Genomic DNA, 27,393 nt, shown 5'->3' on the forward strand with positions numbered 1-27,393 from the left:
TTCGTATCATACGCTATAAATAGTCTCCCCTTACAAAAAATTTAATTACCGTACTCTACTCATTCTCATTCAAAACAGTCAAACGATTCTTCCTTTCCTATGAAGTTGTTGCTAAATGCCAAAATGTACAGGGATTACATGATTTGACGCAAATAAAATACAGTGTCCCCAGCGCATTTCCCTGTGCATTCACGTTATACCGTAGATACAAAGCTCCAAGACAAATCTTGGCTCTTCAAGACATCACCCAAGAATACCGATATCATCCTGACTTGCACCATTATACATTAAATACCAATGCATTGACGACATGACCCTCGCGCCAACCCTGTGCCTGCAAAGTCTCTGTATCTTTAAGGATTTTGCCCATATATGCAATCTTCACTTTTCCGTTCCCGGTCATCTATGCGAAATGTCAGTATGTGCTCGTTAGTAACACGCAAAATTCTATCCTCACATTAGCCTCCTCTTGAACCCTTCTCACCAACATCCTTACGACCTGATCTTTGCCCAATGGAATGACGACATCCGGCCCTCCTCTATCACTAAGTCTCGCCCTGACTTTGATGGTATCGCCAGTCTTAAGCACTGACTTGCCTTTCTCTTCTCTTTTCCTTTCGATCGCTTCATCGTCATCTGCTGCCCCATTGGAACCTTCTCCTTTCTTGATCTCCTCTTGCTGGTCTAATACCACATTTTGAGGATCGCTAATGACATGCTCTGGCATCTGGTACAAATTCCCTGCCTCGTCATACGCACCATTCTTGAAATCACCAGTAGGTACCGTAATAGCTGCGGCGTCCAGTATGCTCTGTGCCGTAGTAATGTCGCCGTCCGCCAGAAGCCCCACTACGACCTTCAGTGTTGCCCATATCTCTGCATGGCCCGTAACCCTCGTATCGAAAAACTCTTGTCTCTCTCTGTCCAGCTGCGACCGAGTCCACTGCGTCTTCGCCGTCCATATATGGAGCCGTAATGGTGCGTTGAACTGTTCCCCTAAGGCTAGATTTCTCCGCGTCCGGCTTCGCTGTGAGATCTCAGGATTCTGAGATGAAGTCCGTGGACTAGGGGGTTCAGGCAGTTGCTGGGTGGGGGCGGAGGTGATGGCACGTGAGGAGGAGTCGCCGTGCGCATTCGAGGGGGAATAAGGCGATGATTCCTCTTCATCGCGGGGAGTGGAATGACAACACCCCTGTCAACGACGCCGTTAGTTGACATGGGTTCGTATTTCAAGATAGCTGATTGCTTCGATACGAGGCTGCTTCGGAGGGGGGCGATTTACCATTGCTCATTATGTAACAAAATTCAAACTTCTCATGAGTTGATGTATTTGATGACACGGATAAACGAGTGACGAAAATGCCATGAGCAACAGTGAGCTCGTGATTGGTATGGATATTCGTGGAGAAGAGTAGATGGTGCTTATGCGAAAGAAGTGGTGATTCGTACTTATTGAAACGATTAAATTCGCTAGTGTCAGAACTTCAGAAGTGGCTTGCTTTGCCGGTTGACTGCTCTTTTGAATTGCCAAATCACTGGAAAACTTTCTTCCCATATAGTTGGAGCATACGAGACATGTCACATATTTCACATAGGTTTCACTAATGCTAGTTACAGTCACAGATGTCGTGACTTTACCTGCCCAATGACCGCCCCGTAACGGGGCCTTCTGAGACACTAAGTATTCAGTCTGTGACACCTTGTTCCTTGCCTCTTTCAGAGACTGACAGCCTGAGTCTCCACCATTTGGCTTCTTTCTGTGCTCATCCCACACCCTTCTATTGTTGTTGACGAGCATTGTGTAGTCCGTCGTTCAGCTATCGGTATCCACCCAAATCGACACTCCCTTTTTGTCACTTTTCATTCCTTCAGTGGCGTTGACCTTCAAGCTCTTCTGGAAATGAGTGTCAAAGACTCTGAACTGAGGGCTAATCCACAACCCCTTCACGTGCGGCAAGATAACGTATCGAATATTATGCCGGCTGAGCGGCACCAATTGTAAGGTGACATTTTTGGGCCCACTGAATGCAAACTCCTCGCTGATATCCATGGTCAATTGAAATGGGAGCGCGTACATCGAAGGGTTTTCTATGACATAATCGAGATTTATCGCTCCTGCTGGGACGTTCCCACTCCGCGCGGATGCTAGCACTCGAGGCTCGCCAAACGGTATGACCAGTTCTGGCACAGAAAGGTGGGTGACTACTGGAGGGCCCTGGAAGCCGTCTCGATGCCACTTGATTTCCAATCGTAGATCGACGAAGGTAGATCGACGGTCTTCCAGGTCTGATTTTTGCGCAAGGATGACAAAATCGTGCGCCTGAAAATCATTGGGCGAGATCATGGACGCTGCAACAGTATCCCCAGAAGCCGAAGAGATACTACAAATGGCTCCTTCGTGGATCTCGACTACTTGTGGTTCAACACTCTGGATCATTAAAGAAACATTAGCCAAAGACGCAATTCTCGAAGTCAAAGACCATTCTTGAGTCAGTCCCTTCGCGACCTCCATCTCGCCCGCATCATTCTTGGAGTTCTCATCAAGGCCGTCAGCGTTGAAGTAACTCGGCCACGGTTCACAATGAATCCTAGGCAGGAAACTATGATTTGCCTTGAATGGCGTCACGACTCCGATTTTAGTTGAGAAACTTTTGATGATCGGTGTTTCTGGGTCGGAAAGAACGTGATAACGCGCTTTGACTTCCAGAATATAGTCCGCCGCAACTGGTGACCCTTGAATGCAGAGTGTATGTCTTCGATTCGCCATGGGAGCTAGATTGCCGATGCTTTTCGAAGAAGAGTCAATACTGCTGGGATCCGGCGGATCCTCTGGGGCGACCTCTCTGGAGTCCTCTCCTTCATCCAAAGCCCATCTCAGCGTCGGTAATATCCCTGAAGGTGCTAGAAGTCGGGCGTCAATGCTGACATTGGTTTCTTCTTCCTCTTCGTTCGTAGCTTCTATCTCTATAGTGATGTCCTCGTCAGTGAAGTAATTCGGTGACAGGCCGAGGGCTTGAATCTGCATTTTAGGCGGCTTGGGCAAGATTTTCACGACGCTACTGCGTCCAACCTTGGCTTTCTTTGGCAACAAGCCTAATGGACTTTTAACCCAGAGAGTTTCTTGATGAATTTGTTCCTGTTCAGTGATGACGACCTCCATATCGAAGTCAACTACAGACATGCACAGAGTGATGCTTGCAACCTCAACGTCTCCAGGATCACGCGGTACATGATCAAGCGACAGGGCTTTCGTGACGCCAGGGGCAATTTCTAGATCAGCAACCCCGATCAGTGGCTGGGAGCCTGGAGAGAAATTCGGACTTGAGGGTAATGATGTAGCATCTGAAGAAGCCTTTTGTAGGGAAATGCGATGAAGGTGCGCCAGCCCATCAGACGTGCTAGCCTCGGGTTTTTCGGTCAACTCATGCTGGATGTTGAAGCTCCTCAGACCTCCTTCAAACGCAACCTTGACTTGCGAAACTAAGATAGGAGTCGAATCCTTGTGTGTGCGAGAAGTAATAATTAGCTGTGAGGGCAGCGATACACCCACATTACCTTCAGTAACACCGAATGCAAACGTTGCAGAGACTGTTCGGGGATTAGCAAGCATAATAATCTCAATTCAGACCACTCGTGGGTTATGACCGTATAGACTTACTGCACGAAAGTGTGCTCTCAGCTCGTATAACAGATTTAGGCCGTGGATTTGAAGTCTTGATGCCGTCTATTGCTTTAGAGAAGTCATAGTGCCAATCCTGTCTTGGTGTCAGGTCTGAATCAAGTCAGATGGAGGTAACTCGAGTAAATTCGAATAAGGCCATTGGGCTTACAGCTACACATGAGCTCCCATTCCACAGCAATCAGTGTCTGAAGATCTCCAATGCGGCGTGCACAGTCTCTTAAGGCCCAGTCCATCTCTTCCAGCAACACCCACCAGCCTGCTCGGCGCCAGCTCAATGTCTGCGAGAGCGATATGAGCACTCGGGCTGCACGATCCCACCGCTTGTTCTGCATGTGTACCCTTGCAATTTCCAATTGTAGCCTTTCAACCGTCCTGGTGTGATCCTTTTCTGCGAAGTAGTCTGCTGATCTTTGTAATGTCCTCAAAAGGGCTGTGTATTCATCCGGGCCATTCCGTATCAACATAGGCACATCATTGGCGGGCTCCCTGCATAGATAGGTATCGTAGACTGAGGGCATGGCTGAGTCCTGTGATTGGGAAGGTCCCCCTTCCGAAGTTGGACTTTTCAGTGACATTGTACGAGTCTAGATCTTCTGTTTATTCAGGTTTCATGTTACCCTATACAGCATCAGTCGGCGACGATTTTGTGGAACGAAGTGTGGACATCCATGGTCCTCTCGAGACTGGAAGTGCTGCCCATTGAATGGATGTTGTTTCCATTGCATGAGTTGATAGTAAGGATAACTTGCACGCGATCCCTTGCATAACAATTGTGTTGTGTTTTACGAGTAGGAGGCATGAAGTCAACCGCTTCTGCAGATCAACGGTCAACTCTTGGCTCGGCAGGTTCCGCCAGACAATTGTCTTCAAGATTCCTGCATCCAAACGTGATTGATCACAGTTAACTTTCAGAATACAAGGAGTAACATAGACAACTGTATGGGGACTTGAAGATGCCGACATCCAAGGTACACACGCTGCTAATCTGGTGATCTTCCCGTTCTTCAAGGGACATGTCCAAAGATGGAACTCAACGCTCTTCGTCAAGTACATTGATTTGATTTTCTCCTAGTCGGCGAGAGCTAACACCCGTCTCCAGCGTTCCACTTCTTTGCCGGTCTTGCAACGGGCTGCGTGTCCGCCACGCTCCTCCAACCTGCCGACCTCCTCAAAACCCGTGTCCAACAGTCCCGCTCAACCTCCCTCGTCACCACCCTTCGCCAGATTCTCGCAGGTCCCAACTCCTTAAAACAACTCTGGCGCGGTACACTGCCATCTGTCATACGTACAGGTGTCGGTTCCGCGCTTTACTTCTCCTCCCTTAATGCATTGCGCCAGCATGTTGCGACATCGAATCTTCTCACGTCCACAGGTATAGTGCAAGCGTCTGTGGGTACCTCGCAGTTCTCATCCTCGAGCTTGCCTAGATTATCTAACATGGCAAATATGACTACCGGAGCTATTGCAAGAGCTTCGGCGGGGTTTTTCATGATGCCGATCACGGTCATCAAGGTCCGCTATGAATCGAGCTTATATTCTTATAAGTCAATATGGAGTGCGGGGAACGCTATACTAAAGAAAGAAGGCATCAGAGGCTTTTTCTCGGGCATCGGAGCAACAGCGATACGAGACGCTCCCTATGCTGGCTTATATGTCCTCTTCTACGAACAATCGAAACGACGACTGAGTCAGGTTCGGGAGGTTACTCCACTCGCCGAGATATCAAACTTTGAAGGTGGTATGAAAAGCAGCACTTCTCTATCTATCAACTTTCTGTCTGGTGTTCTAGCAGCTGGCTTTGCTACAGTGATTACAAATCCATTTGATGCGGTGAAGACAAGACTGCAGCTTATGCCTGGGAAATATAGCAATATGATCATAGCTGGGCGGCGAATGGTTAAAGAAGATGGTTTTCGAAGTCTCTTCGACGGGTTGGGGTTGCGGATGGGTAGGAAGGCCCTCAGCTCCGCTCTAGCCTGGACTCTCTATGAAGAGTTGATTAGGCGGGCTGAGATGGAGGTTCAACACAAGGGTGGAGCTACAGTGTAAGCGCACTCCACCAATCGTTTCTTTGTATGATATCGAGTAACCCTCCCATCCAGTGTATAGAAAGCTGTTGAACATGCCATATTCAAAACGTTGTCAATATTGAATTGACATCTGCTTTGCTCCTAGCGCTTTGTCTTCGCATGCTGCTGATCCAACAGTAGTTCTCATTTCGCCTTCTTCCCTTCCTTCTCCCTTTTGTCCCTTTCTGCGTAAATCTGGCTCGTGAAAGGGTCCTCGAATTGAAGCGCCCCAAGGTAGACAAGGAAGACTTGGATGGTCAAAAGTGCTCCGGCTGGTCTCCCATACAGGAGACTCGTCCCCAAGAAACTCATCGTGCTTCCCCAGTACATTGGCGCGCCGGTGACGTTGAACGGAAACCCCGTCACAGGCTCGTCCATCAGTATCCCAAAATAATCGCCTAGGAAGGTGCCAGTAATGCCTAAGGCGTAGTATGAGGTCAGGACTAGGGTATTCCCAGTGGCTAAGAGGACATAGGCGATGTAAGGGTGATGAAACGCAGGAATGAACGGTTGATGGCGGAGGGCACGTTCGTAAAGGGCATCACGGAGAAGGCCGAGACCGAAGATGGTGAGGGCAAGAGCGTAACAGGCTCGGAGAGAGTTGCCATTGAAGAGACGGGTGAGTGTCTTGTTGTGATATTCTTGGCGGGCGACGATGCTGGGACTACTCATCAGATCTACTCCAACATACGGGAGTACATAACAATGGGATCCCACGCGAATACTCACTTCCAGAATGTGGGGTTGAACGCTATAGCAAGGGCAGAAACTACATCGTGGTGAGTCAGCGCCTGGAGAGAAAAAGGTTGAGGCTATGGACGTACAGTAGAGAGAGTTTTGAGAGAGGTCTATAAGACCTCCAGTCAATTGAGACATGATCACTGTTGTATGAAGCTATTGTATGAAGCTAAGGTAAAGAGTCTGGCTCAACAACTTGCTCGCTCTTTATGGCTCACTGTTGTCAAGCGCTAGGACCAAAGAGATCTAGCGCCATCAATCGCGTATTACTGAAAGGGCTGGCTTCATTACGGTCTCTATATCCCAGCACGAGGAACTGCAAACAACCAGATATTGAGCGAAAATCATCGTCTCTTAATGTGCCAGGATTGTCTTATGGTCTAATCGATAGCGTACCATTCCGCTCTATTTGCCATCTATTCTAGCGACTACAATCGCAACGTTCGACTCATTTGAGTAACCAGGGGAACAACCATCAAATTGTCGGCGACACGAGATTCCAGCGACGGTTCGTCCGTATCTGACAAGGTCTCCTTTCGAGCAGCCATTGCCCCATGCGACGCCGAGCCACCATATACCGAGTCACCTGAGGACCCACTTCCGCCGGCATCGTCGTCGAGCTTTCCCTCCTTCGCTCCTCCGCCCTTCTCATCTCTTTATTTTCCACCGCAAACATCTCCAGATCATCTCAAGGCATCCATCACTGAGCCTGTCAGCGAACCCCCGCCGGCTTTCAGCCCGGTACCGCCTGCAGAGGCTGCCGTCGCTGGCACAGCAAGCGTAGAGGCGGAGACCAAGGCTGCACTTCCAGCGGACAACAAGGGGGAATCAAGCAAGAACGCGGAAGACGCCGAGCCGCCACCGCCATATACAGAAGGCTCGAGTCCGCTTGACTCATTTACATACGTGATGGCCGCCGCAGGCGGTGCTGCGAGCATAATCACTCAGGTACAGCAGGGGGGTGCGGCGCCTGTGAGTACTTTAGCGGGTACGAAGATCACAAGAGTCCCAATTTTCGCGGCTGCTATAGCGGAAGCTGACTTAGAATTCAGATGTCAGCGCGGACGAGCATATCACATTGGACCTCAGGTATGTTGAATCAATCACCCCTGTTGCGCTAAAACTAACACCGATCCTGCAGAGGAACTCGCTTCACGTTGTCACGGGACGAGCTTCTTACTCTTCCCGAGTTCGTTCTCCTTTCCTTATTCCCCAATGGACTTCTGCCAGATGGTCATATGAACTCCTTCCATGAAGGAGACATATACCCTGTCGATGTACGTTACCGAAAAGCTGGCATATAGCTCGTCACTCCTCAGCACTGATTCAGTTCACCAGTATGATCCCCAGTCGCTCCAGTATATGCTCGAATTTTTCCGCATCGTCGCCCAAACAATTCCCTCCTCCTCACCGTCTCCTACCGGATCACCATCGGAAATCCAAGGAAGCTCAACAGAACCGTCCTCCACTTCCGCTCGTGACATGCTTCAAGACCGAGCCGGTATCATCGTGTTGCGAGAGGATCTAGATTTTTACGCTATACCGCCAAAAGCGGATGTTGACCAAACCGAGATGATCGAGGTCAAGCGGGCAGCAGGAAGAGCATTACTGAAGCAGGACGGAATATTCTCTGGGTTGAGGAGGAGTGAAGAGACGGGGACGACAGAGCAGCATTTAATTGAGATGTTGACAGCTGGTGGCTTCAACAACGAGGACCGCTGGGGCCACCGTGCCGGCGAGCCCAACAAAGCCGTCATTTGCAGCCTCGCCCTTGCGCGACTCCGAACTGACATCAAGGGTAGCGAGACGTTGGCCAACAGCAACGCGGTGGGTATGGCCCAGAAGCTGCTGCTATTCTGGAGGAAACCAGCAAGGAGATGTTGGTGGGAAGGCGTCGAGCTGGACAACGTTGAAGGTGTAGAAGGGAAGTTGAAGGTTTGGATACGAAGAGTCTGGACGCTGGAGATGGTGAGTACATTTCTAACTATGCCCTTGATTCTCTTGCTTTCCAGACAATTACTGACAAGGCATCTAGAGCGTCATCGGGCTACGATGATCCAATTACATCCATCTAATAGGTTTAGACTGACAAAGCGTACATGGTTGATTATGATAAATACCCTTCAAGTCAGTGAGCATGAGCGAAAGGCATGTTATTAGCATTTCTTGGGGACTGGGGCATAAAAAGAGATAAAGCTACGTTTCGACGTATGCTCCACCGTCTTTAGACTTCTCGATCTGAATCATCTGAGGCTGTAGGCTTCAAATGGAAGAGAGCCATACCTCTTTGTACTGAATTCTTTCACTATCCAGGACCGGTCCCTTTCTACTACTCTCTCCCCAAAACTCGCCGCGCTCACGTATCTTTTGGACCGAGCAGTATCCTCGAAGTGGGCTTTGCACATCTGTGTTTTGCTGAGCCGTTTCCGCATGCTTCCGCTTTCCCTTCCCTTCCCATCCCATCCCACCTCGCCCTGCGACTCACTCATCCTATGCTTGCGTCGCTCCAGCTTGGCCTGTGGCAGCGGGGCTATACACATGACCGGGCTCCTCCCCCCACCCCTTTTCTCGCTCCCTTCACAATCGCCAACTTTGTCGCATTCCCATGCGCATACCTTTCTTACGCACAACGTTTACTCACAGGGACACGCACCGGATTCCTCGTGTCCACGTATCGTAATGTGCCATCTGTAAAGACATAACTGCTACCATCTACGTATATAACCGCAATTTGTCTCAATCCATCCTCCTTCCATTTCGCGTCATATACCTAAACCATCTCCCTGCCATCTACTTCAGAACGTGCATGCTGGGCCATGCTGTGAGAACCTTTGCTGATGCTAGGTGGCTCCATCACAGCACTCGTCTTATTCGATCGAGGCCCTGCAGAGGGTTACAGTCATCACGCAAGCGCTGTCGTCGTGATTAGATTCCGAATCGCCGTTTCCGCAACCGAACACTTGGCGAGCGGATCAGGGCTCTCTGCGAAGGGAGACGGCAGGTTTGTATACTTGGAGGGAGTACAAGTAGCATGGGCTGCTCAAATGTCATTGCTGCGATTGTGAATGGGTGTCTGTTGGGTTGCAAATCGTGGAAATATGGCATCGTTCGGTTAAGGAGTTTGACCCGGCAGCAGATAGGAATTGCATGGCGGCTGAACCGTGCAACTCTTTCAAGCATGGTTGTGATCTCCCAAATATGTGCCAATTGACTTGATGCAATCCAAGGGGTCGTGATAGGCACCTAAAATTATGTGTGAACCAGTCTCACATAGAGGCTAGCATTTGAGCTATACTATGACGCTTCGGTTCGAGTACTCGATGTTTTCTGTCTGGTCATATTTTTTCTGAGCCTTTGGGCTTCATTTATAGATCGCCAGTACATCAAGGAAACCAAGAGCAGGTCACCGTCGCCCATGAAATGAGCGTATCCACTCGGCTTACCGCCATTGTGCTTACTGCTACTGCTCTTGCCCTTTTCCTGTTGGTGCTTGCTGGTCACTGGATTGTCCAGACCTATGGCCCAGACCTATGGTATCTTGCTCGTGCCGGGCCATGAGTAAGCGCTTTTTTTTTTGCTGCTCGAGCAGCATTAACTGCATTTGATACTCCTGTAGTGCATCTCTAGTGGTGTCGATTGATAAGTAAGCAGGAGTGTCCGTCGCCTCGGAAGACTCGAGTGTACGTTCGCTCAAATAATCAGGACTCAGTCCAGCGTCCGCCAAGAGACCTCGAGCTCTTGGTACTGATTCATCCCGCCGGATGTAACTTGCTCCCAGTAGGTCTCCGTAGTTGCGCGCTGGATGATGGGTCAATAGATCAGTCTCCTCACTGAGAAGCAAGATTAGCTGCTGAATACCAACCTATGGCTCTAGGTATCTTACGCGCTAGGAGGATCTGGTTCCCTATCACGAGCCCCACCCGCGGCCACAAGCGTTTCTACGTCTTCAGGCCAGTACTCTGGGTGGGCATGATAAACAGGGTAACCGCTACCGCCAGGGTGCAGGGGTTGCGATACCTGTGATCCATCAGCGACTTTACCACTCGCATTGTAATGCCCAAAGTGACATGACACCACATACTTGAATTTGCTCCGTCTAGGGAGAAGAGGAGGGAATACTAACATCGACAAGCTTATCGCCCTCGACTCGAACCTCCCTATCTCTCAATTGCCGCATGAGGAAAAGAAAGTTACTCTCCTGGAATTTTTGACTCTGGTCGCCCTTCACATTTTCAAGGAGCTGACCGGCTGTTCTTGCAAGCTCTTCCGCATCGTCCGCATCTTTGCCCTCCTCGCCCCTCTTTTGAGCTTCATCAAGAATTCTGTCAGAGCCAATCCGGCTGTGATCAAGCCATCCTTGACCCTCTTGGTCCTTGGTATCATGCAGTCCCGCGTCTGTTTGGGTCTCCTTTCGATGAGCGCTATCACCTGATTGCTGTATCTCTTCTCTGGCCGCATCGAAAGCCCTCTCGAACGCTGCTTCGTCGTAGACATCTTCAGCTTGCCTTTCGGGCTGCTTCTGCCGCGCCATCGTAGACAGGGTATCATGATGCTGTGGCAAAAGGCCACCAGTGTATCCATATGACCATCCGCTGTAAGTCTGACCAGCAGGTATCTGCTGTTGCTGAGATTGATACGGAGAAGGCTGGTTTTGTTGATGTAAGAAGTCCTGGTGCCACCCACCTGTGCGTTGCAGAGGTGCATGCTGACGAAATTGGGATTGCGGAATTGGCGATACTCGGGCCTCATTCAATTGCATACTCTGGAAATCCGAAGCCCAGTTCGGGAGCTGTGGCTGGCCAAGTTTCTGTTGGAAGGAGCTGGCTGGGGGGCCATGGTAGAATGAATCAGGCTCTGAATATCCGGCTTGAAGTGGGTATCCTGCCTGAAAGGCTTCGAACTCTGCATCGAGTATAATGGCATTCGAACCAGGCGCGGATCGAAAGTTCTATAGGTCGCGAGTTAGATCTCCTTCGGAGAAGCTGGCAGTGCGGTGACATACCCCGGCCGGTGCTTGACGTGCTGTTATTCGGTCTTGCTGCAAGGTCCGATCTACGGAGGTCTGTTTCTGGAAAGTTTGGAGGGCGGTTGAAGGCCCACACAGAGCGTCGGCCATCGTCTATTCTTCTCCGCGAAGCGTTTGAGTGGATCAAAGAGAAAAGGATTGTGAAGGAAGAGAGGAGAAGCAGGGAAGGCGAATGTAGACGAGTGTCCAGCGAACTAAACAGCCGAGGCTTCCACGGCTTCCTGAGTGCAGTTGTCGGCCACCGTACCGTTATGCGCGCCAGGACCGCCTCTTTGCCCTATGAGGATTGGTGAAAGTCGCATATTGAGAAAACAATTTCGAGCATTGCTGGCCTCATCCCCTCTACCTTTCGAGGCCAAAGCACTGAAAATGGTATGTTAGTACCCAATGGCAGAGATATCATCCCTAACCATGTCTCAGGCGCAACTTATCACCAATTCCGGTCACGATGACATGATTGTAGGTACATTTTAATACTCGAAGCTTCCCAGAGCTCCGCATTCGGAGGCTGATGAGCGCTATGACAGCATGATGCTGTATTGGACTATTATGGACGACGACTGGCTACCTGTTCCTCAGACAAGACGATAAAGATCTTCGAAGTGGAGGGAGAGAATCACAAGTTGACAGAAACACTGCGAGGGTACGAAACAGGCTTCCCAGTTGAGCACGTGCTTTGTGCATTGACATTGTGATCTAGACACGAGGGGGCAGTCTGGTGCGTCTCATGGGTCCGTTCGCCTCTCCCCTCCCCCAAAACCCTGCTTCATCTTAACCCGCGTCATCACCAGGCACACCCCAAGTACGGCTCCATCCTCGCATCCTCCTCCTACGATGGCAAAGTCCTCATCTGGCGCGAATCACCCAACTCGCAATGGACGATTGTCGCCAACTTCGCTCTCCACACCGCCTCCGTAAACATAGTCTCCTGGTCGCCTCATGAATCTGGCTGTCTACTCGCCTGCGCCTCGTCAGACGGGCAGGTATCGGTCCTAGAATTCCAAGAGGGAAATTGGACACACCAAATCTTCGCTGCGCATGGACAAGGGGTCAATGCTGTGAGTTGGGCGCCTGCTACGCAACCAGGAAGTCTGGTATCGAGTAAGCCTGGGGTAGAAGGCAAGGGGGCAGGAGGAGGGGTGAGGAGATTCGTGACCGGGGGGAGTGATGGGGTAGTCAAGATCTGGGAGTACAGGTACGCTCTTCTCTCATTTTATTCCTATGTTTTTCCTTTTGAAGGGATGGTCGTGCTGATAGGATATCCGCAGTACACAAGACAAAACCTACCTCCCCATCAAAGAGCTCACCGGCCACACCGACTGGGTCCGGGACGTGGCCTGGGCACCCACAATCCTCCAGAAATCGTACATAGCGTCCGCGGCGCAAGACAAGACGATCAGGATATGGACAAGTGACCCCGCACACCCCAACGATTGGAAAGCGACGGTCCTAAACTTCGACGCTGTGTTATGGAGGGTGAGCTGGAGCCTGAGTGGCAACGTGTTGGCGGTCAGTGGAGGCGATAACAAGGTCAGCTTATGGAAGGAGAACCTGAAGGGGGAATGGGATTGCGTCAAGTGGATAGAAGAGTAGAGAGACAGATAGATAGAGGATGCGCTGCATGAGGAAAATGCGAGCGTTGCTGTCGGTAGGCTACTGCTAGAGGCGTTGATAGAGTGGGACTGCAGCATCTAGATCGAGTTTGGGGCAGCATTAGGTGTACGTGCACTTGAAAACGACTTTTGATTGCATGCAAAGCTAGCGCGCGAAAATGAACTGTGCTAAGTACATGGGCACAAGAGCGAGTCGATCTCGCGACGCTCCTCCGCCTGCTCCACCAAGCGTACGTGAAACGATCCCTAAAGACCGACCGCCTGGGGTGGCAATGAGCTTTCCGGCCCGATGCAACGCTATAGCTGTGCTAGCTGGGGAGCCAGATGGAGGAAGCGTAGTTGTAGTAACGGCGATAAAAGACCTCGGGGCGAGCCCACAAGCAGGCTGCGAGAGATCGGATGTAGGGGTGCCCTTCGTCATGATATTCATGAATCGTGAATCGTGAGTGGAAAGTGTGTGCGGAATTGACTGGGATGACGGGGATATGATCCCGAATGAGGGTGTTGATTCGTGTCCGAATATCTTCGTCCGGTCCCTCATGTGCTGGATAAATTGTGATGTGAGATTGTAAAAAGGTGGAAGATGGTTTGCCAAAAAGGAGTGTGGTGACCAATAGATGATCCAAAAATGAGTGTGTTTGGTTCGTATCCAGGAAGTTCGTTTCATGTATTGCGTAAATGATCATTGCTTTCCGTGTTCAGTTTCTGCTAAATGAGGCCGTGGTGGTGGAAGATTGTCTGGAGTGCGTGTGTTCATTGTCGTCGTGTCCGGGTCCAAGTCCGCTCAAGCACGCCCTCCTCTCGTCCATTCAGCTCATTCATCCTTGTCAACATTCCAAAAGATGAACGGCCCCATGCACCTCTTCAACCCCGTATCGTCCATCGGGCTCCACCATCTCCCCAGCATGATCATGCCACCCGGCAGAACCACACCTTCGTAAGCCCAGCATCCAGCATTGATCTGGGCATCGTCATCGACCTGATACATATCACTGAGGTTGTAGTCGGCGCCGGCTGGCTTGTATGGCACGTATGGAGCGTCCCCCTCGGATGGCGGAGACTGGAAAGGAGCCCAGGTGGTGCCGGACTGCGGTGGCATGCTGTCTGGTTGAGCTAAGGGATCGAAGTATTTCATCATCGAGATACGGTGCCAGCCTGGGATCCCCTCCTGAGGCGGCAACGGGTGTAGGATACCGCTGCAGTGGAAGGGTTCGGCATCGTTTCCTGAGCCGCTGAACTGGTGGTAGTGAACACCGCGCTTGGGAAAGGTCGGCGAGGTTGGAGAACATGGCTTTTTCTTTCGCGGCAGCGGTAGCTCGATGTCAACGTGATTCACGCCCGGTGTGCCTGGTGGTGAGGGTGGTTCTTGAGGAGGTTGCTCACGGAGGTTGCCCCGAGTATACGCTGCCATTGTGCGACGTCCTACACGTGGGATTCGTTCGGCTTGAGGAGGTTTAGTCTTATAGAGCGTGTCGAGTCTCATGCACAGAACTTTGGTAGGCATGGCGTTGAGGTGAGATTCGAATACTTTTGGCCAACGGGCTCTATTTGCTTCAGGTTCGAAGTCAAGTTCCAGAGTCTGAAAACCGTCATGGTGATCGATGCTGTCGGTGAAAAAGTATTCCTTGCCAGGTTCGCACCGACGAATGAGATCCATCTCGAAAAGGTCGTGCAAGTAGGCTGTTACAAAGCATCAGTATTTTAGTTACAGAATCTGAGCTTCCAGACTAAGAAGACTTACCATAAGTCCCTTTCCAGTGCTTACCAAGCGTCTTCGCACCACCTCCTTGAACGAGTCTTGAGTCCCAAGCCTTAGGCTTTTCATGCGCTTTGAGCTGGTTGAATAGCTCATACAGAGTATTCTCGCCTTTCTCAGTCAAATGGTGTTTGAAGAAGTTTGCGATATGCAGCAGAAGGTTTGTGCTAATTTGCCATATACTATTCACGCTGAACATTGGGAAGTCGTCGGGGTGAGAGTAGACCGCAAATTGAGAGTATGCAAAACCAAGTGCTGGGTTACCTCTGACTGAGGGACTGTTCAGCTGCAAATGCGTGAGGACGAGTTGCAAGGTCTGGAGGAGAGGATTCATGTTGCTTTTCTCTTCCAAGCAGTGGAAGATTTTTCTGAGCATATTGGAGCGTTGCACGAATTCCTGGATCACACTGAGGTTGTTGGAGGGGTGTTTCGCTTTACAGCCAACAGGTAGGTTTGCATATGACTCTAGAGGATGTAAGTACAGTGTTTGAGGTACGGGTAATCCTGGCTCGCTCACCAACAATGAGATCTCTTACGAGTTCCATACAGCTGATCTCTCTGAGTTCCTGACCCATTAAGAACTTGGCACTTTTGCGAAGTAGCCGTGAACGAATCTTGTAATGCATCGCAATCTCCAGGCCTCCCTTCTTCTCCGGCATATCGTAACGCTGAGCGTACCGGTCGCGCCAGACACCACAACGATATGTGTCCACTGCGGAATTGGTGGCATGACAGATGAGTCGGAAATTGCACACCTGTCGGTCGGTTTCTAGAAATGTCGCGATCTGCTCATTGAGCTAGTACGGTGGGGTACATCAGTACAAAGCACTTTGAACAGGGCGCAAGCCGCCGTGAGGAGCACAGCAGGAAGGATGCTTACCTCGAGTGATAGAGAATTGAAAGCCATTGCGGTGATATGGTATGAAGAGTGTTGCGAGGGTGGACAGACGCGATGTAGAGTAACGATCAAGGTAGGTGAACGTTTGAGTCAGTATGCTTGCGGTGGGTTGCCAATGCAATGCGATGTTGCGCTGATGACTGTAGCTAACCAGTAGCTGAGGTATGAGACTGACGGAGGAGAAGGAGACGGCGAGGATGCGGAGGTAAAACGGTTGTTGGGAGGATGCTGGGAGTGTGAGGAGGAAGAGCGATGAGGAGCAAAGTTCACAGAAGTGAGCAGAAAGATAATGAGGAGGTTGGTCTTTTTCACCCGATTAAGACGAAAGTGAAAGTTGCATGGAGCCCCTGAGTTTCACTGGAGTGAATGACAACGGTGGCAAATCGAAAAGTGAAGTTTCCGCGATCACCATTTCTCATCTCGCAGCCACTTTGACATTATAGATCCAGTGGATAACGAATTGGCTGGCGGCCTCCTATAACTTGTAATTGAAACTGGTGTAAGCCCCAGCTACGGTGAGAACGGAGTTCTCAACACTTGCATACAATCTGTAGCAGGGTGGAACCTCAGTATATCTGTGATCGCGGCATCTCCTGAGATAATTCTCGATCAAATGAGAATGATCAAGGTCTTACGCAAGAAAATGCGTCTGGGTGAACGAGGAGAGCTTCTCTATGCGATGGCACCAACAGTCTTTTGCAGATGTAAATTATAGGTCTCAATCCACGTAGATCCTGGAAGACGTACTTGACAATCTTTCAGATACCAGATTGGACCAACTTGCTATCCTACAGATGCTTGAAAACTAGATGACTCTTTCCTCTAGACGCCCAAGTCGAGCTGCTTGTTCCGGTGACGAGAGCGATCAGATAGGGAAGAGACACCGTAGTGAGCTTCGCAAGCACAAGCGGCCTCTCCATCCGACTGCAGCACTCATCGATGTGTTTCTCGTCTATTGATCAGCTTGTAAGGTGCAATGCGAAAATGGTCGGATTTCAGCGCGGTAAGGTCATGACCGTCTCCTTGTATTTCGGATGAAACGAGCCTGTCATAGTACTATGCAACATGCAAGCACAGAAAGCACCAGCGTACCAGTACTAAAGACTCCTTGCCTCTGCGCACCAGACTTGGGTTTGGCACCAGAAGAACCGCTGCCAGACGAGCTACTCCCAGTCGTACCGTTTGCTGTCTCATCCTTTGTCACGACATAGATCTCACCACTAGCATCAGAGCTGAAGAACATGCGACCCTGGCTATCAAAAGCTAACCCCACTGGTCTGAAGCAATTCCCTGGACAGGCGGTATTGTTGGCATTTGCGACGATGTCTGTGTAGGACGTGTTACTGTTCGCCGGAGCCACGGGTTCGCCGCCGTCGGCAAAGGAGATGAGGGAGACTTTGTAGCCGGAAGGGTCGGTGCGGTCCCTAAACCATGTCAGTGTCCTATGCTTCCAGCCCATCCAAAAGGTCGACATACCAGCTCCCATGAAAGGTGACCCAGCCATCGTTGCCGCTGTTGTTGAACACAATGTTTAGTGGCGCCATGTGCGCCTCGAAAGTTAACCTCGGCGGTGTCTGCTCTGCGCAGTAAGTATCATTGATAGTGTTGTTCATATTTCCAATAGCGAATTGGCTGCCGACTGTCAAATTACTATTGTCCGGTAAGTCGCTTGGATCCCAAGCAGCGAAGCAATAGGGATATCCATAATTGCTGCCCTGCGCTGAATACTGAGTTCCGTTGAGGTACCCATGAAAGTTCAATTCCTCGCCAGGGTTGTCCTCGTGGACATCTTGGCCATCACGCGTGGCCTGATCGACCGAGTTTTCCACGGAGAAGATACCACCAGTAGTCGGATGCTCAGCGACACCAACCGAGTTGCGAAGCCCCCAACTATGCACATTTCGGAGTCAGCATGGCTTTCTCAGGGCAACAAGCAGAGTCATAACCCGGATTCGAGAAATGAGAAGAGCGCTCTGCTCCCAAAAGATTGGCATTCAAACCCAGAATTTGTAAAAAGTAGGAGGGATGAGTTGGTCCGAAATGTGCGTACCCAAGACGTAGCCCATCCGTATCATACGAATAGCCATCCGCCGTGATGTTGTTAAGGTTGAAAGCCTTTATCTGACTGTGGCCTGAAGAAAGCATTTCCGCTGCTGGATCGATGTTGGCAGTGCTTCCTCGGCTGATCAAAAGCATGCCGTCAACCTTCTGAGAGATGAGGAGGGTCCTCGTAGTATGGTCATCTGTGTTCATACCCGTCACTACGGTCATATTGGTGTCGCCGACAGTGGAGCTCGCTGAATCGTATTCCCACGAGTAGGCTGCTTCTGCTGAAGAAGCGTAAAGTGTTTTCCCATCTCGTGATAACGCAATGCCATGGTTGAGCTGCGTACGACGATTCAGTATTGACCCTAGGCTCAGAAAACGCGGCTTACGGCGGTGGCCTGCACCACGGTCTTCTTCGACTTGACAGTCACGCAAGTGCCGCCATTATCTTGCAGCTGAAGACTCTCAATCCCCGCGCCTGCTTGAACAACCAGTAGATTTCCTGCGCTGTCGAACTCTATGGAACGAGGGTCAGTTAAACCGGTAGCCACAAGGGCCGCCCGGTACCCAGAAGCAACGGAAGGCTTTATCGAGTTCGTAGGAATTAGAGTGGTTGAACAGCTCGAAGATGACTGGCCCAAAGCCGGAACGAAGAAGAAGAAGCCGAGCAAGGCAACTAACGGGACAGGTGACATTCTCAAGGAAAGCCAGGCTAGAATAACAGGCTCGTCAGAAGTACAGCAACAGAGCAAAGAGAAGAAAGGACATTCAGAGAGCGGAATGGCTACGAGTACTCTCGAAAATTGCCACTGAAAGGCATTGAACGGGAGGGAGGTCTATGAATAGTCCTAGAGCATTTTGCCGCTTTTCCGGCGAAACGATGAAGATTCGATGACTTCAGCCAAGCTGAGCGACCTTTGCGAACATCGATCATAGTACTTTCATTGAATGAATATTCTGTATAATAAATCAACCTGATGGAGTAGGGATGATTTGTCGTTGCACGGTAGCCAATCAGATAGCCTCAACTCTAAGAAGTAATCTAGATATTCTATGGAGCAAAATGGTTGGAGGGACTGACTGCCTCAAATTCGGTACAACAGTTTTGAGGTCTAACTTAAACTTGGAGATAAAATTGTTCTCTGCATCGGGTATCTATCATTATCGTGCAATATCTGCCAGCAGCAACGAGTGCTCATATATTCGCTCCCCGTTCCGTTATGCTCAAAGTTCGTCACGCTTACGTCCTCCTTTCATTATTTTATTACAGAGCCTCTCCGACTCCCTGACTCCACCTGTTGCTGTTGTTGGAGTTATTGTTGTTGTAACCATCGTAGCTGTCGTGCTGTCCCACGCTACTGTAGCCACCGCTAGCACGATTGTCAGCCTGAAGGTCCTCAAACCTCAATCTTCTCGGCTGCCCGTTAATGCTGGTAGCTGGACTTCTGCTGCTTCTCCTCCTGCCATCTCCGGACGGATATTGTCCACTCTGCCTCGGGCTGTGGCTTTGGTGTTTCCGTGAATGGATGTTGGACCCCGATTCCTCCCACGGAATTGGCGGTGGTGCGGCCACGTGAGGTGATGACTGGGGCGAGTTGGCAAATCGTTTCTGGTGTTGCTCCCAAGGTGCCACCGTCTCACGCTGCGCTGGCTGGTAAGGATCGATCTGACTTTGGTATCGCTCGCCGCTGCTATTGCTCGCAGTGGTAGTACTAAGCTCAGAGTCATAACTGCTATCTACCAACATGCTGGCACTATTATTCCTATTGGGTGAGCGGGATGGCACCTCGGGTGGAGTAGTGTAGCCACGGCTGTTGCGATACTTGGGGTGACTTTCGTCCGCGAAGGCTGCTCCGGGGAAAATTTCATGGTTATGCAATGACTGTCGTAGCTCTCTGGATGGTGCATCAACTTGAAGGTTATGAACATGCTGGTGCTCATAAGGTTGGCCAATGCCGCTGTAAGGCGGACTGACACCATGGTCACGGTGGATAGTGTGACCGGCTGGTTCGCCAAAACCAGTGAGACCGAATGGCGTCGGCGGTCGGTCCGCATCGTTGTGGGTAGGAAGCCCGCTAGATTGGGGTCGGGTATCGGAATTGGAACGAGAGCGAGAAGAGCTCTTGCGCGAACCTGTTTTCTCAGGAAGAACGTACGCAGCAGCGCCAGGAATCATGCCATCAGTAAGTCCAGCGCGAGAGTTTGGTGCAGTCCGACGAGAACTGGATGGCTCAGGGACGAATGGGTTCTCACAATGGCGCATAGCTGGGTGCTGAGACAGGCTTGGGGCTTTCTCATTGTGTACGTGGTGTTCAGCTGCCGCGGCCGCCATAAGTGGGACGGTGGGAGACTGTTCTGTAGGCACTTGTCCTCTTTGCGCAGGAGAGTAATTGGAGTGGTGGCGACCTGGGTTGATTGGCGATTTCCATGATTTGACTTCTTCGTCCTCGACCGGAGTGACGGTTGGGCGTCGCTTGCTACGGCGTCGTCGACGGAGTAGACAACAGCAACAAAGGCCGAGGAGTGCGAGAAGAAGTAAGCCTCCAACAACGCAGCCGACGATGATGCCGATCTTGGCTCCTTCGCTCAATCCATGATGAGCACCGGCCACGGCTGACGTAGCTGCTGGTACGGGCGCCGCAGTTGCTGATGGTGATGAGGAAGTCGAAGATAAAGATGAAGTTGGCGGAGTTTCTACTGAGTTTACTGACTTAACGACACTGGCTGCAGCTCCGGCGGCGCCAATGAAGTTGTTCAGAGGATTAGATGTTGTGGTTGCAGCTGCCATCTTGATGGTGAGGAAGGTTGATGAGGCACGGAGGGAGGTCCGAAATTGATATGGAAGAGAGGTGATTCAACACAGCGGTGACGTTGAACGACTATCACTGTGGTAACAATCAAATCAATTGCTCACCACAGACATTCGTTTTTCGACTCATCAACGGGCAAGAAAAGGAACGAACGAGGAAAAGGTATTATTAGAGGGAAGATACAAGATACAAGAAGCGGAGGAAGGGAGGGAGCGCAGCCACAGTTATGCTGTCATAGATGCTGCAAGACCCAACGGATTGTCGGTACGCGATGCAATTAACATCCTTGAGTATTTGAGCCACACTGGCTTCATCGCGCAATATTGATTGGAGAGCGAGGTGAAATTTGCGATAGCAAGGCCGCTAGATGATGTACTTGACACTAACTAGGTAAGGTAAGCCGGGATCGTCGCGGCAAGAAGACGGCATCGTGGGCTTTTCAACCTTGGCATGATGACGGAATTGCAAAGGAAAATCCTGATTGTTCTGATTGTCCTGATTCTTGAGCCTCATCATCTCGTACACTCGTACTGCACTGAACGCAAAGCTTCAACGGTGGCGTCAGAAGGATACAGTCTGTCGTGTTTGATTGATGGAGGACAATAGCAATGCTGTAAATTAAAGCGATCCAGAGCAAGACAAGAAAAGCACCACGAGAAGATCGTCACGACACGCTGTCAAGCTGCTAAAAAAAAGGGGATCTGCACTGATTGTACACAGCCACAACGCCACATGTAAGCCGGACTTCGGGATAAGATCTTACTTCACCTCCGCATTAGGACTAGACCCTCGTGAGTCGTGCTCCAGATTCTAACCTCTACAACGTCCGCCGAAGTGTGTCTAGCTCCTAGGTACCAGGGAATTTTACTCCGCCTCTTCCTCCACCTAATACCCTATCACAGACCAGCTGAGGCTGGCCCCTCCTACTCCGAGTAGTCACCTCATGTGGTGGATGAAAGACAAGAAGCCAGCTCGATCATCGAATCAGAAGGCAAATTTGTATTGTCGAAGCTTCGTTCTGATTTCTATGCACAATAAGATTGTCTATCTACACGTTGTCTATCTACCAGAACAGAGCTCCAGGAGCATCAACATCTCTAAAGCGCTTAACACGCTCTCCTCCACCTTCCAAGTTGTCCTCAGCCCGAAAATCTGGCTCAGGAACCTCATCCCTCGATCTTCATTCTTCGTTCAATCCCTCCTCAGATCAGATGTCCCCTGCCTGATTCCCTCTACCGCCTTTGGTGAGAACGCCGATTCGAACGGTAAATCACGCCGCGTCTTAACATCTGACTGGAAAGTGCCCAGACATTGTAACTCAATGTGGTATATGCAGAAGGCGAAGACGGCAAAGTTGTGCGCATTGTCTCGGGCGTGGCTTGGAGCTGCGAGGCCTACATAGGCGGCGGCCATGTAGCCGTGGGAGATATATTGCAATTCTTCGTTGAATTCCCATTGATTCCAACCCGTACTGTTCCAGTCGGCGTTTGGAGGGTAAACGTGCGGGACATTGTAAATGTCTGCAGAACGGGAGAAAGACAGAACAAAGTCAGCATATGTACCTATGAAATGGCCCAGAAGTATTAAAGTAAAGCCATACTTACACGTCAAGGAGACGAGATGAAAAGGTTCGTGCAGATCAGTCATACCCGACGAACTCAAGACCTGTCAGCCTCTCGTAAGTCCAACCTCGATAGCCTTGATCTGTAAGGCCAATAATCTCGAGTAAAAGCGACAAAGGGCAAGATTTCCTCCGAAGAACCAAAACCCTGGATGTCCACTTCGTCGCCACATGCCCCTTGTCTCTCCTTCGTCATCGAACCCCCAAACATCGTGGACACTTTCCGCCAACTCGTCCCCAAAGACCTTCCTCGCCGTCTCTCTCATATTTTGATACCCTGTCGCAAAAACGATCTCATCTGCTTCCAGCTCCGAACCATCTGCCAGAACAAGACTACGGGCTTTTATAGATTTGACGTCGTGCCCTTGCTTGATCTTGATCTTTTTATCTACGATGAGTTGCGAGGCGCCTACATCAATGTAGTAACCGCCGCCTCGGCTGAGGTATTTCATGTAAAGGCCGGCGCCGTCAGGACCACTGTCGACGGCAAATCCGGCAGCGGTGAGCCCGTGGAGAAGAGTGCTGTCACGCCGCATCATTTCACTGGTGGCTTGTATATGAAGGCGTTTAGCAATGGGGTTGGGAATAGACATGTTGACTATGTCCGCGTCTTCAACAGGGGGCTGACAAGGATAAAAGAATCAGCGCGCTTATTCCAATGGAAGCAGGGACTGTTACCCCATCTTCGGCGTAAAGGCCTTTCATGGTCACTTCACTCAGAGTATCGCTTGTGAGAACGAGGGTACTACTGCGTTGCACCATTGTGACATCGTAGCCGTGATCATAATAATCTCTAGCGATGTCGTGGCCGGAGTTACAACAGCCAACTACCACTGCCTTCTTTCCCTTGCTTTTCCCTCTAGGCGTGGTGAACTGCGATGAGTGGATGAGAAGGTCCCCTCTGAAATCGTCAATTCCAGCGATGCGAGAGGGGAAGTAAGGCTCCCCTGAGTGACCCGTCGCCAGGATGACATGCCGAGGATGTAAAGTCCCTATGCTCTTGTTAGTGAGTGGGATTCGGTTTAGGAAGAATGAATTACGATTCTCTTTCTTGCCATCCTTTTCGCGCGCGAGGGTCACCGTCCACTGCCGCGTACTTTCAGACCATTCTGACGTTTCCAAGGTAGTATTAGTCCACACATTAAGTTCCAAGACACCTGCATAGTATTCGAACCAATCTGCGAGTTTGTCCTTTGGGGTAAAGACCTAGACATATTGAGCTCCTCTTATCTCAAGATTCTGCGGAGGAACCCACAGGCCAATTCGGTGGGAAGTTCAAGTAAGGCATGTGATCGTACCTGCAATGCATATTAGTTGAGGAATTTCATGCCCATCGTTATAACCCACCAGACCGAGTCATGCAAGACCAATTGATGGTATCTGTTTCGCCAATTGTCTCCTACGCGAGGGTTCCGGTCGATTATCAAGGTCTCTAGGCCAAGTTGCTTGAGCCTAGCAGCCACAGTGAGTCCACCTTGGCCAGCACCTGGAGAGGGAGAAATGATTAGCTGATATCGTTTTGGCCATCTTGGTCCTTCATAGCATACCCAGAATCAACACGATAGGCTGGCGGCCACCCTCGAAGTTTTGTTGAGCAACAAGCCGATCTTTCCAATTTCGACCTCTATCCTCAAGGCTGCTTTCTGTTCCTCGTGGTCTTCGACTGCGAATATTTTCCTCGTATCCTTTAAGTTCTTTCAGGGTGGTAAATAGAGTCAAAGCTTTCCATCTGCCACCATCATTGGTGTCCGATACTAGTCTGACCAGACCTTCTCCCCTTCCAGTGCTAGTCTCAATCTTGAGAAAAGTCTGGACTGCCTTCAAGCTCCCAAAACCTGAGGCTTGTGGGAATTTATGTGCTGAAGAATCGTCCAAGCTGACGCTGGTCAATTGGCCACCTTGGGGAGAGCTTTGAATAAATCTAAGGATCTGCTCGGGTCCTTGAAGTGTGTGAAAGTCCCAAGTCATACAGAGCAAATCTCGCCAGCAAGATTCCTTGAAGAAAAGCTTTGTTATGGAAGCGTGCTCTCCACTGAGGAGATTGTTGAAGAGAAAAACCCAATCATCTACGATTGATCTTGGAGAAGTGCTGGGTGGGGGAAACGAGGATGGAGTGCTGTGGGGGTCAGGAAAGGGTGCGGTGGGAAGGAGTCGTGAGCCCGGTAAGACGATGTTGGATGGGGGAAACTGGACTGCTCCTGTGGCCATTTTCTTCTTTTTGATCTGGACACTGGGATGAATGATCGTTGTGGGTTTGGCAGGCTCTCAAGCTGAAGGGAGATAGCGTTGTGATGATTGTCGTGATTGTACAGTGCACTCGTTTGAATTGTTGAAGAGGGGTTATCTTGACTAGGCCGACGACGTCATACAGTGACTTGAATTGCTGCCGGTCACGGGTTTCTGCGGTCAGCCTCATCGCGGGGCGAACCTTCAAACCTCCCAGACAATAATGTACTTTGGGGGGAAGGGGGGGGTGTTGGCAAAGGCCATTCATTGATTCTCGGGGATGCTTGCTCGATTGCGGGTACAAGCAACGGCCAAAAGTCATGCATGGAGAGAAGGACCAGATGACGTTGTAAGAGATGATACAGTCGAGATTATAAACAAATTGCAGAAACTGCTATACCAAAGCACAATTATCGAGAATCATCTCTCAAGCTCTGCTCTCAATTTGCTCTCTTCCCAATAATCCTTCTCTGGAGAGTTGGGATAGCGACACGTATCAAAACAGGCTTGTGTAGATTGATGGGTCACTGTGTACCTGGGTACGCTCTAAAGTAGGAACGGAAGGGTATGAAGGACTCCAGCTGATTGGTCTAGGACTAAGCCACCCATTTCCAGCGCCTCGCATAATGACAACTCTGCGTTGAGCAATTCATAAGGTAGTCTGTGGTGTGGACGGATGAACGAATGTTCGCTACTGAAAAATCTATATAACCAAGTAGGTAGCTAGTTGTGTTAATTAGGCCTAGTAACGGCCTACGGCCGGGCCACCCTTGCCACCCTCCACCTCCACAGCGTTCACTTGCCCTCAGCCTTGCAGAACACACTGTATTCCAATTCAAACAACGAACTATGCTGCTATCGAAACAGAACACGTCCAACCGTTCAGCAGAGTATGGATGTTTCTTTCCATTTCTTACAGGTTAGTAAGGAGTTCAGAACATGGCCTGCGCCCGTCGCAGCATACTGAAACCCCAGAGTCCTCCCAACATCGTCCAATCCCCGGGGGGTTGAATTAAGTTGGTGCTATATCTTGTCTGCCACCAACACTCGGTCAACGACGATCAAAACGGTATTGGAACAAAGTCGACATCGCTAAAGGACAGGAGCCTTCTTTTGTGGCGGTAGTAGGCCCCCACGCACAACATGGACGACGACTCAAATCTTTTATTGCTCATTGTGCTCTCTAGTCGACAGTCGCAGGGCACAATCAAAAGACAACGTACTCACAATGCATTGTTCGTCGTTTCTTTGTGCGCCGCAAGCCTGACATTGTAGGGTTCAAGACACAAAGTCCGTTCATGGCTGTTACTCATTCAGCCGTTTATATATCACCCCAACCTCCTATCTTTCTCTCCTTCTCATCCACAGTTTCAGCCCTCTCACGATCCAATTCAAACCCCCAGAAAGCTAATCCACTTTTAGCTAATCTCTCGATCCATACTCATCGCTTTCCCTTCGAAATGTTTGACAACAACAAAGGAAAGGACGTGTCGACGTTCAGTACTCATGAACCGGGTTGGGTCAACATCGACCTCGAACCGCACTGCGCCGAAGCTACTGTTATTGATCAAGGGCCCGGGTGGAAAAACTTCGATCTCGAAGCCAGAACTCCTTCCAAAAAGCGCTTGTGGCGCGGTGGTAGAACGTCCAAGATTGTCGTCGGTGTCGCTGTTGTTGCAATGTTTCTAACGGCGATTCTGGTGTCAACGGTTGTCGCGGTAATGAAGGGGGAAGACAAAGGAATACAGTAGGTAGTTGGATTTGGGATCGGGTAAGGGAAAATTATTTGCGTCGAACTTACCCCTTTTCTTGGGCTTTCTTGCACTGGAGCAGCCATTTGATCGTTGTCATCAGCGTTCCTTCACTGGGCTACTGGCACTTTGATTTTTGGCTGACTTCGCTTGCCCCTCGTTTCCCATGGCCTCCTTCTCGTATCCTGCGACTTGCCATGTTCCATCTTGCTACCTTCGTTCACGAAGCCACGTCTGTATACACAAAGACGTAGTAATACAGTTTTCTTAATGTCCGATTCTCGACCACTGCAGAGCGCGCGACATGTTATCCAAGCCATCACGTTTTCTTTCCCTTGTTTCCCTAGTCCACTCGTCCCTCTCCTATCCTCGCAAGCAGTGACAGCAACCTCGTGATCCAGTACTACCCACCACTAACACTAAAAGCCAAATGTCCAATCCAGAACCTTGCCAGATTTACACCCTTTCCCCACTCCAATACTCACGGTCCTCTCTCCTAGCAAAACGAACAACATGGAAGCCCCGGGGACAGTGGTGACTCCTCAACACTAGGGTCCGGCCAAGGCTGGCCTAAAAGCTGCGCGTTCCAGGCACGCAATCGGTTTCACCATGTAAGAATTGAGATCGGTTGCGGGGCTGGGCGTAGCGTTAATTCATTTGACGCCCGTTATTTCGACGACGATGCGAAAGCGCTTGACGACGACGCTGCTTCCTCTTCCTGTTCATCCGAAGACGGATCCCTCGAGGAAAAGGCTGTTGGGGACCAACAGAGGAGCATCCTGCCCCGGGGGGGTACTCAGACTATCGATCAACGGTACTGGAGGGTTTTCACGTTCTTTGTAGCGTCGAGTATTCCTCAGATTTCTTAGCAAGTGGGTTTCACGGATTTTGCGAACCGTTCGGAGAGAAGGGAAGCCGTTGTCCTCGGGGCTGCGGATACATCCGATAACGAATAAGCATTTCACTGCAGAATGAGTTTTAGGTTCACTCAATCCAGTTGTTGTCTCGCTTGTCGTGACCGTCACTGGTAAGTTCGGTAGAGGGGGTTTAGATATTCGAGTTAAATTTTCGAATCTCTCTATCGTTTTTCTCAGACGATCGAACGCTGGCCAACCCTTCGGAGACCTGAGATTTTCAATGGCACTGCGTATGATCCA

The 27,393-nt window shown here is 50.3% G+C and overlaps 13 protein-coding genes across 13 annotated transcripts; 4 read left to right on the forward strand and 9 right to left on the reverse strand.

Annotated features, from left to right (window-relative positions):
* Nucleotides 1-280: 280 nt before the first annotated feature.
* On the reverse strand, nt 281-1,285 carry HO173_011921 (uncharacterized protein; the record flags this gene model as incomplete). Its single annotated transcript, XM_037313795.1, has 3 exons — nt 281-403; nt 458-1,192; nt 1,283-1,285. 3 exons carry the CDS (start codon nt 1,283-1,285, stop codon nt 281-283), a joined length of 861 nt encoding a protein of 286 aa, XP_037159310.1.
* Nucleotides 1,286-1,813: 528 nt separating this feature from the next.
* Nucleotides 1,814-3,610, reverse strand: HO173_011922 (uncharacterized protein; the record flags this gene model as incomplete). The annotated part of the gene is made up of 1 exon (XM_037313796.1): nt 1,814-3,610. The coding sequence occupies one exon, from the start codon at nt 3,608-3,610 to the stop codon at nt 1,814-1,816; it is 1,797 nt and encodes a 598-aa protein (XP_037159311.1).
* A 1,085-nt stretch (nt 3,611-4,695) lies between these two features.
* On the forward strand, nt 4,696-5,731 carry HO173_011923 (uncharacterized protein; the record flags this gene model as incomplete). Its single annotated transcript, XM_037313797.1, has 2 exons — nt 4,696-4,729; nt 4,782-5,731. 2 exons carry the CDS (start codon nt 4,696-4,698, stop codon nt 5,729-5,731), a joined length of 984 nt encoding a protein of 327 aa, XP_037159312.1.
* A 164-nt stretch (nt 5,732-5,895) lies between these two features.
* HO173_011924 (uncharacterized protein) lies at nt 5,896-6,627 on the reverse strand (the record flags this gene model as incomplete). The annotated part of the gene is made up of 3 exons (XM_037313798.1): nt 5,896-6,409; nt 6,481-6,520; nt 6,576-6,627. The coding sequence occupies 3 exons, from the start codon at nt 6,625-6,627 to the stop codon at nt 5,896-5,898; spliced, it is 606 nt and encodes a 201-aa protein (XP_037159313.1).
* A 416-nt stretch (nt 6,628-7,043) lies between these two features.
* Nucleotides 7,044-8,545, forward strand: HO173_011925 (uncharacterized protein; the record flags this gene model as incomplete). The annotated part of the gene is made up of 6 exons (XM_037313799.1): nt 7,044-7,070; nt 7,183-7,477; nt 7,542-7,578; nt 7,631-7,766; nt 7,828-8,457; nt 8,525-8,545. 6 exons carry the CDS (start codon nt 7,044-7,046, stop codon nt 8,543-8,545), a joined length of 1,146 nt encoding a protein of 381 aa, XP_037159314.1.
* Nucleotides 8,546-9,949: 1,404 nt separating this feature from the next.
* On the reverse strand, nt 9,950-11,605 carry HO173_011926 (uncharacterized protein; the record flags this gene model as incomplete). The annotated part of the gene is made up of 4 exons (XM_037313800.1): nt 9,950-10,319; nt 10,373-10,506; nt 10,613-11,437; nt 11,492-11,605. 4 exons carry the CDS (start codon nt 11,603-11,605, stop codon nt 9,950-9,952), a joined length of 1,443 nt encoding a protein of 480 aa, XP_037159315.1.
* Nucleotides 11,606-11,794: 189 nt separating this feature from the next.
* On the forward strand, nt 11,795-13,108 carry HO173_011927 (uncharacterized protein; the record flags this gene model as incomplete). The annotated part of the gene is made up of 6 exons (XM_037313801.1): nt 11,795-11,887; nt 11,936-11,974; nt 12,043-12,158; nt 12,216-12,246; nt 12,307-12,710; nt 12,784-13,108. The coding sequence occupies 6 exons, from the start codon at nt 11,795-11,797 to the stop codon at nt 13,106-13,108; spliced, it is 1,008 nt and encodes a 335-aa protein (XP_037159316.1).
* An 834-nt stretch (nt 13,109-13,942) lies between these two features.
* HO173_011928 (uncharacterized protein) lies at nt 13,943-15,791 on the reverse strand (the record flags this gene model as incomplete). The annotated part of the gene is made up of 4 exons (XM_037313802.1): nt 13,943-14,808; nt 14,870-15,349; nt 15,402-15,681; nt 15,765-15,791. 4 exons carry the CDS (start codon nt 15,789-15,791, stop codon nt 13,943-13,945), a joined length of 1,653 nt encoding a protein of 550 aa, XP_037159317.1.
* A 1,039-nt stretch (nt 15,792-16,830) lies between these two features.
* Nucleotides 16,831-18,523, reverse strand: HO173_011929 (uncharacterized protein; the record flags this gene model as incomplete). The annotated part of the gene is made up of 4 exons (XM_037313803.1): nt 16,831-17,206; nt 17,259-17,672; nt 17,833-18,167; nt 18,218-18,523. 4 exons carry the CDS (start codon nt 18,521-18,523, stop codon nt 16,831-16,833), a joined length of 1,431 nt encoding a protein of 476 aa, XP_037159318.1.
* Nucleotides 18,524-19,092: 569 nt separating this feature from the next.
* HO173_011930 (uncharacterized protein) lies at nt 19,093-20,616 on the reverse strand (the record flags this gene model as incomplete). The annotated part of the gene is made up of 1 exon (XM_037313804.1): nt 19,093-20,616. The coding sequence occupies one exon, from the start codon at nt 20,614-20,616 to the stop codon at nt 19,093-19,095; it is 1,524 nt and encodes a 507-aa protein (XP_037159319.1).
* Nucleotides 20,617-21,829: 1,213 nt separating this feature from the next.
* HO173_011931 (uncharacterized protein) lies at nt 21,830-22,285 on the reverse strand (the record flags this gene model as incomplete). Its single annotated transcript, XM_037313805.1, has 2 exons — nt 21,830-22,158; nt 22,243-22,285. 2 exons carry the CDS (start codon nt 22,283-22,285, stop codon nt 21,830-21,832), a joined length of 372 nt encoding a protein of 123 aa, XP_037159320.1.
* Nucleotides 22,286-22,306: 21 nt separating this feature from the next.
* Nucleotides 22,307-24,467, reverse strand: HO173_011932 (uncharacterized protein; the record flags this gene model as incomplete). The annotated part of the gene is made up of 6 exons (XM_037313806.1): nt 22,307-22,882; nt 22,938-23,251; nt 23,300-23,465; nt 23,515-23,557; nt 23,607-23,745; nt 23,807-24,467. The coding sequence occupies 6 exons, from the start codon at nt 24,465-24,467 to the stop codon at nt 22,307-22,309; spliced, it is 1,899 nt and encodes a 632-aa protein (XP_037159321.1).
* Nucleotides 24,468-25,945: 1,478 nt separating this feature from the next.
* On the forward strand, nt 25,946-26,236 carry HO173_011933 (uncharacterized protein; the record flags this gene model as incomplete). Its single annotated transcript, XM_037313807.1, has 1 exon — nt 25,946-26,236. The coding sequence occupies one exon, from the start codon at nt 25,946-25,948 to the stop codon at nt 26,234-26,236; it is 291 nt and encodes a 96-aa protein (XP_037159322.1).
* Between the last annotated feature and the right edge of the window lie 1,157 nt (nt 26,237-27,393).

Source organism: Letharia columbiana (genome assembly GCF_014066305.1).
Source record: "Letharia columbiana isolate WasteWater2 chromosome Unknown Sc0000070_s0, whole genome shotgun sequence".
NCBI lineage: Eukaryota > Fungi > Ascomycota > Lecanoromycetes > Lecanorales > Parmeliaceae > Letharia > Letharia columbiana.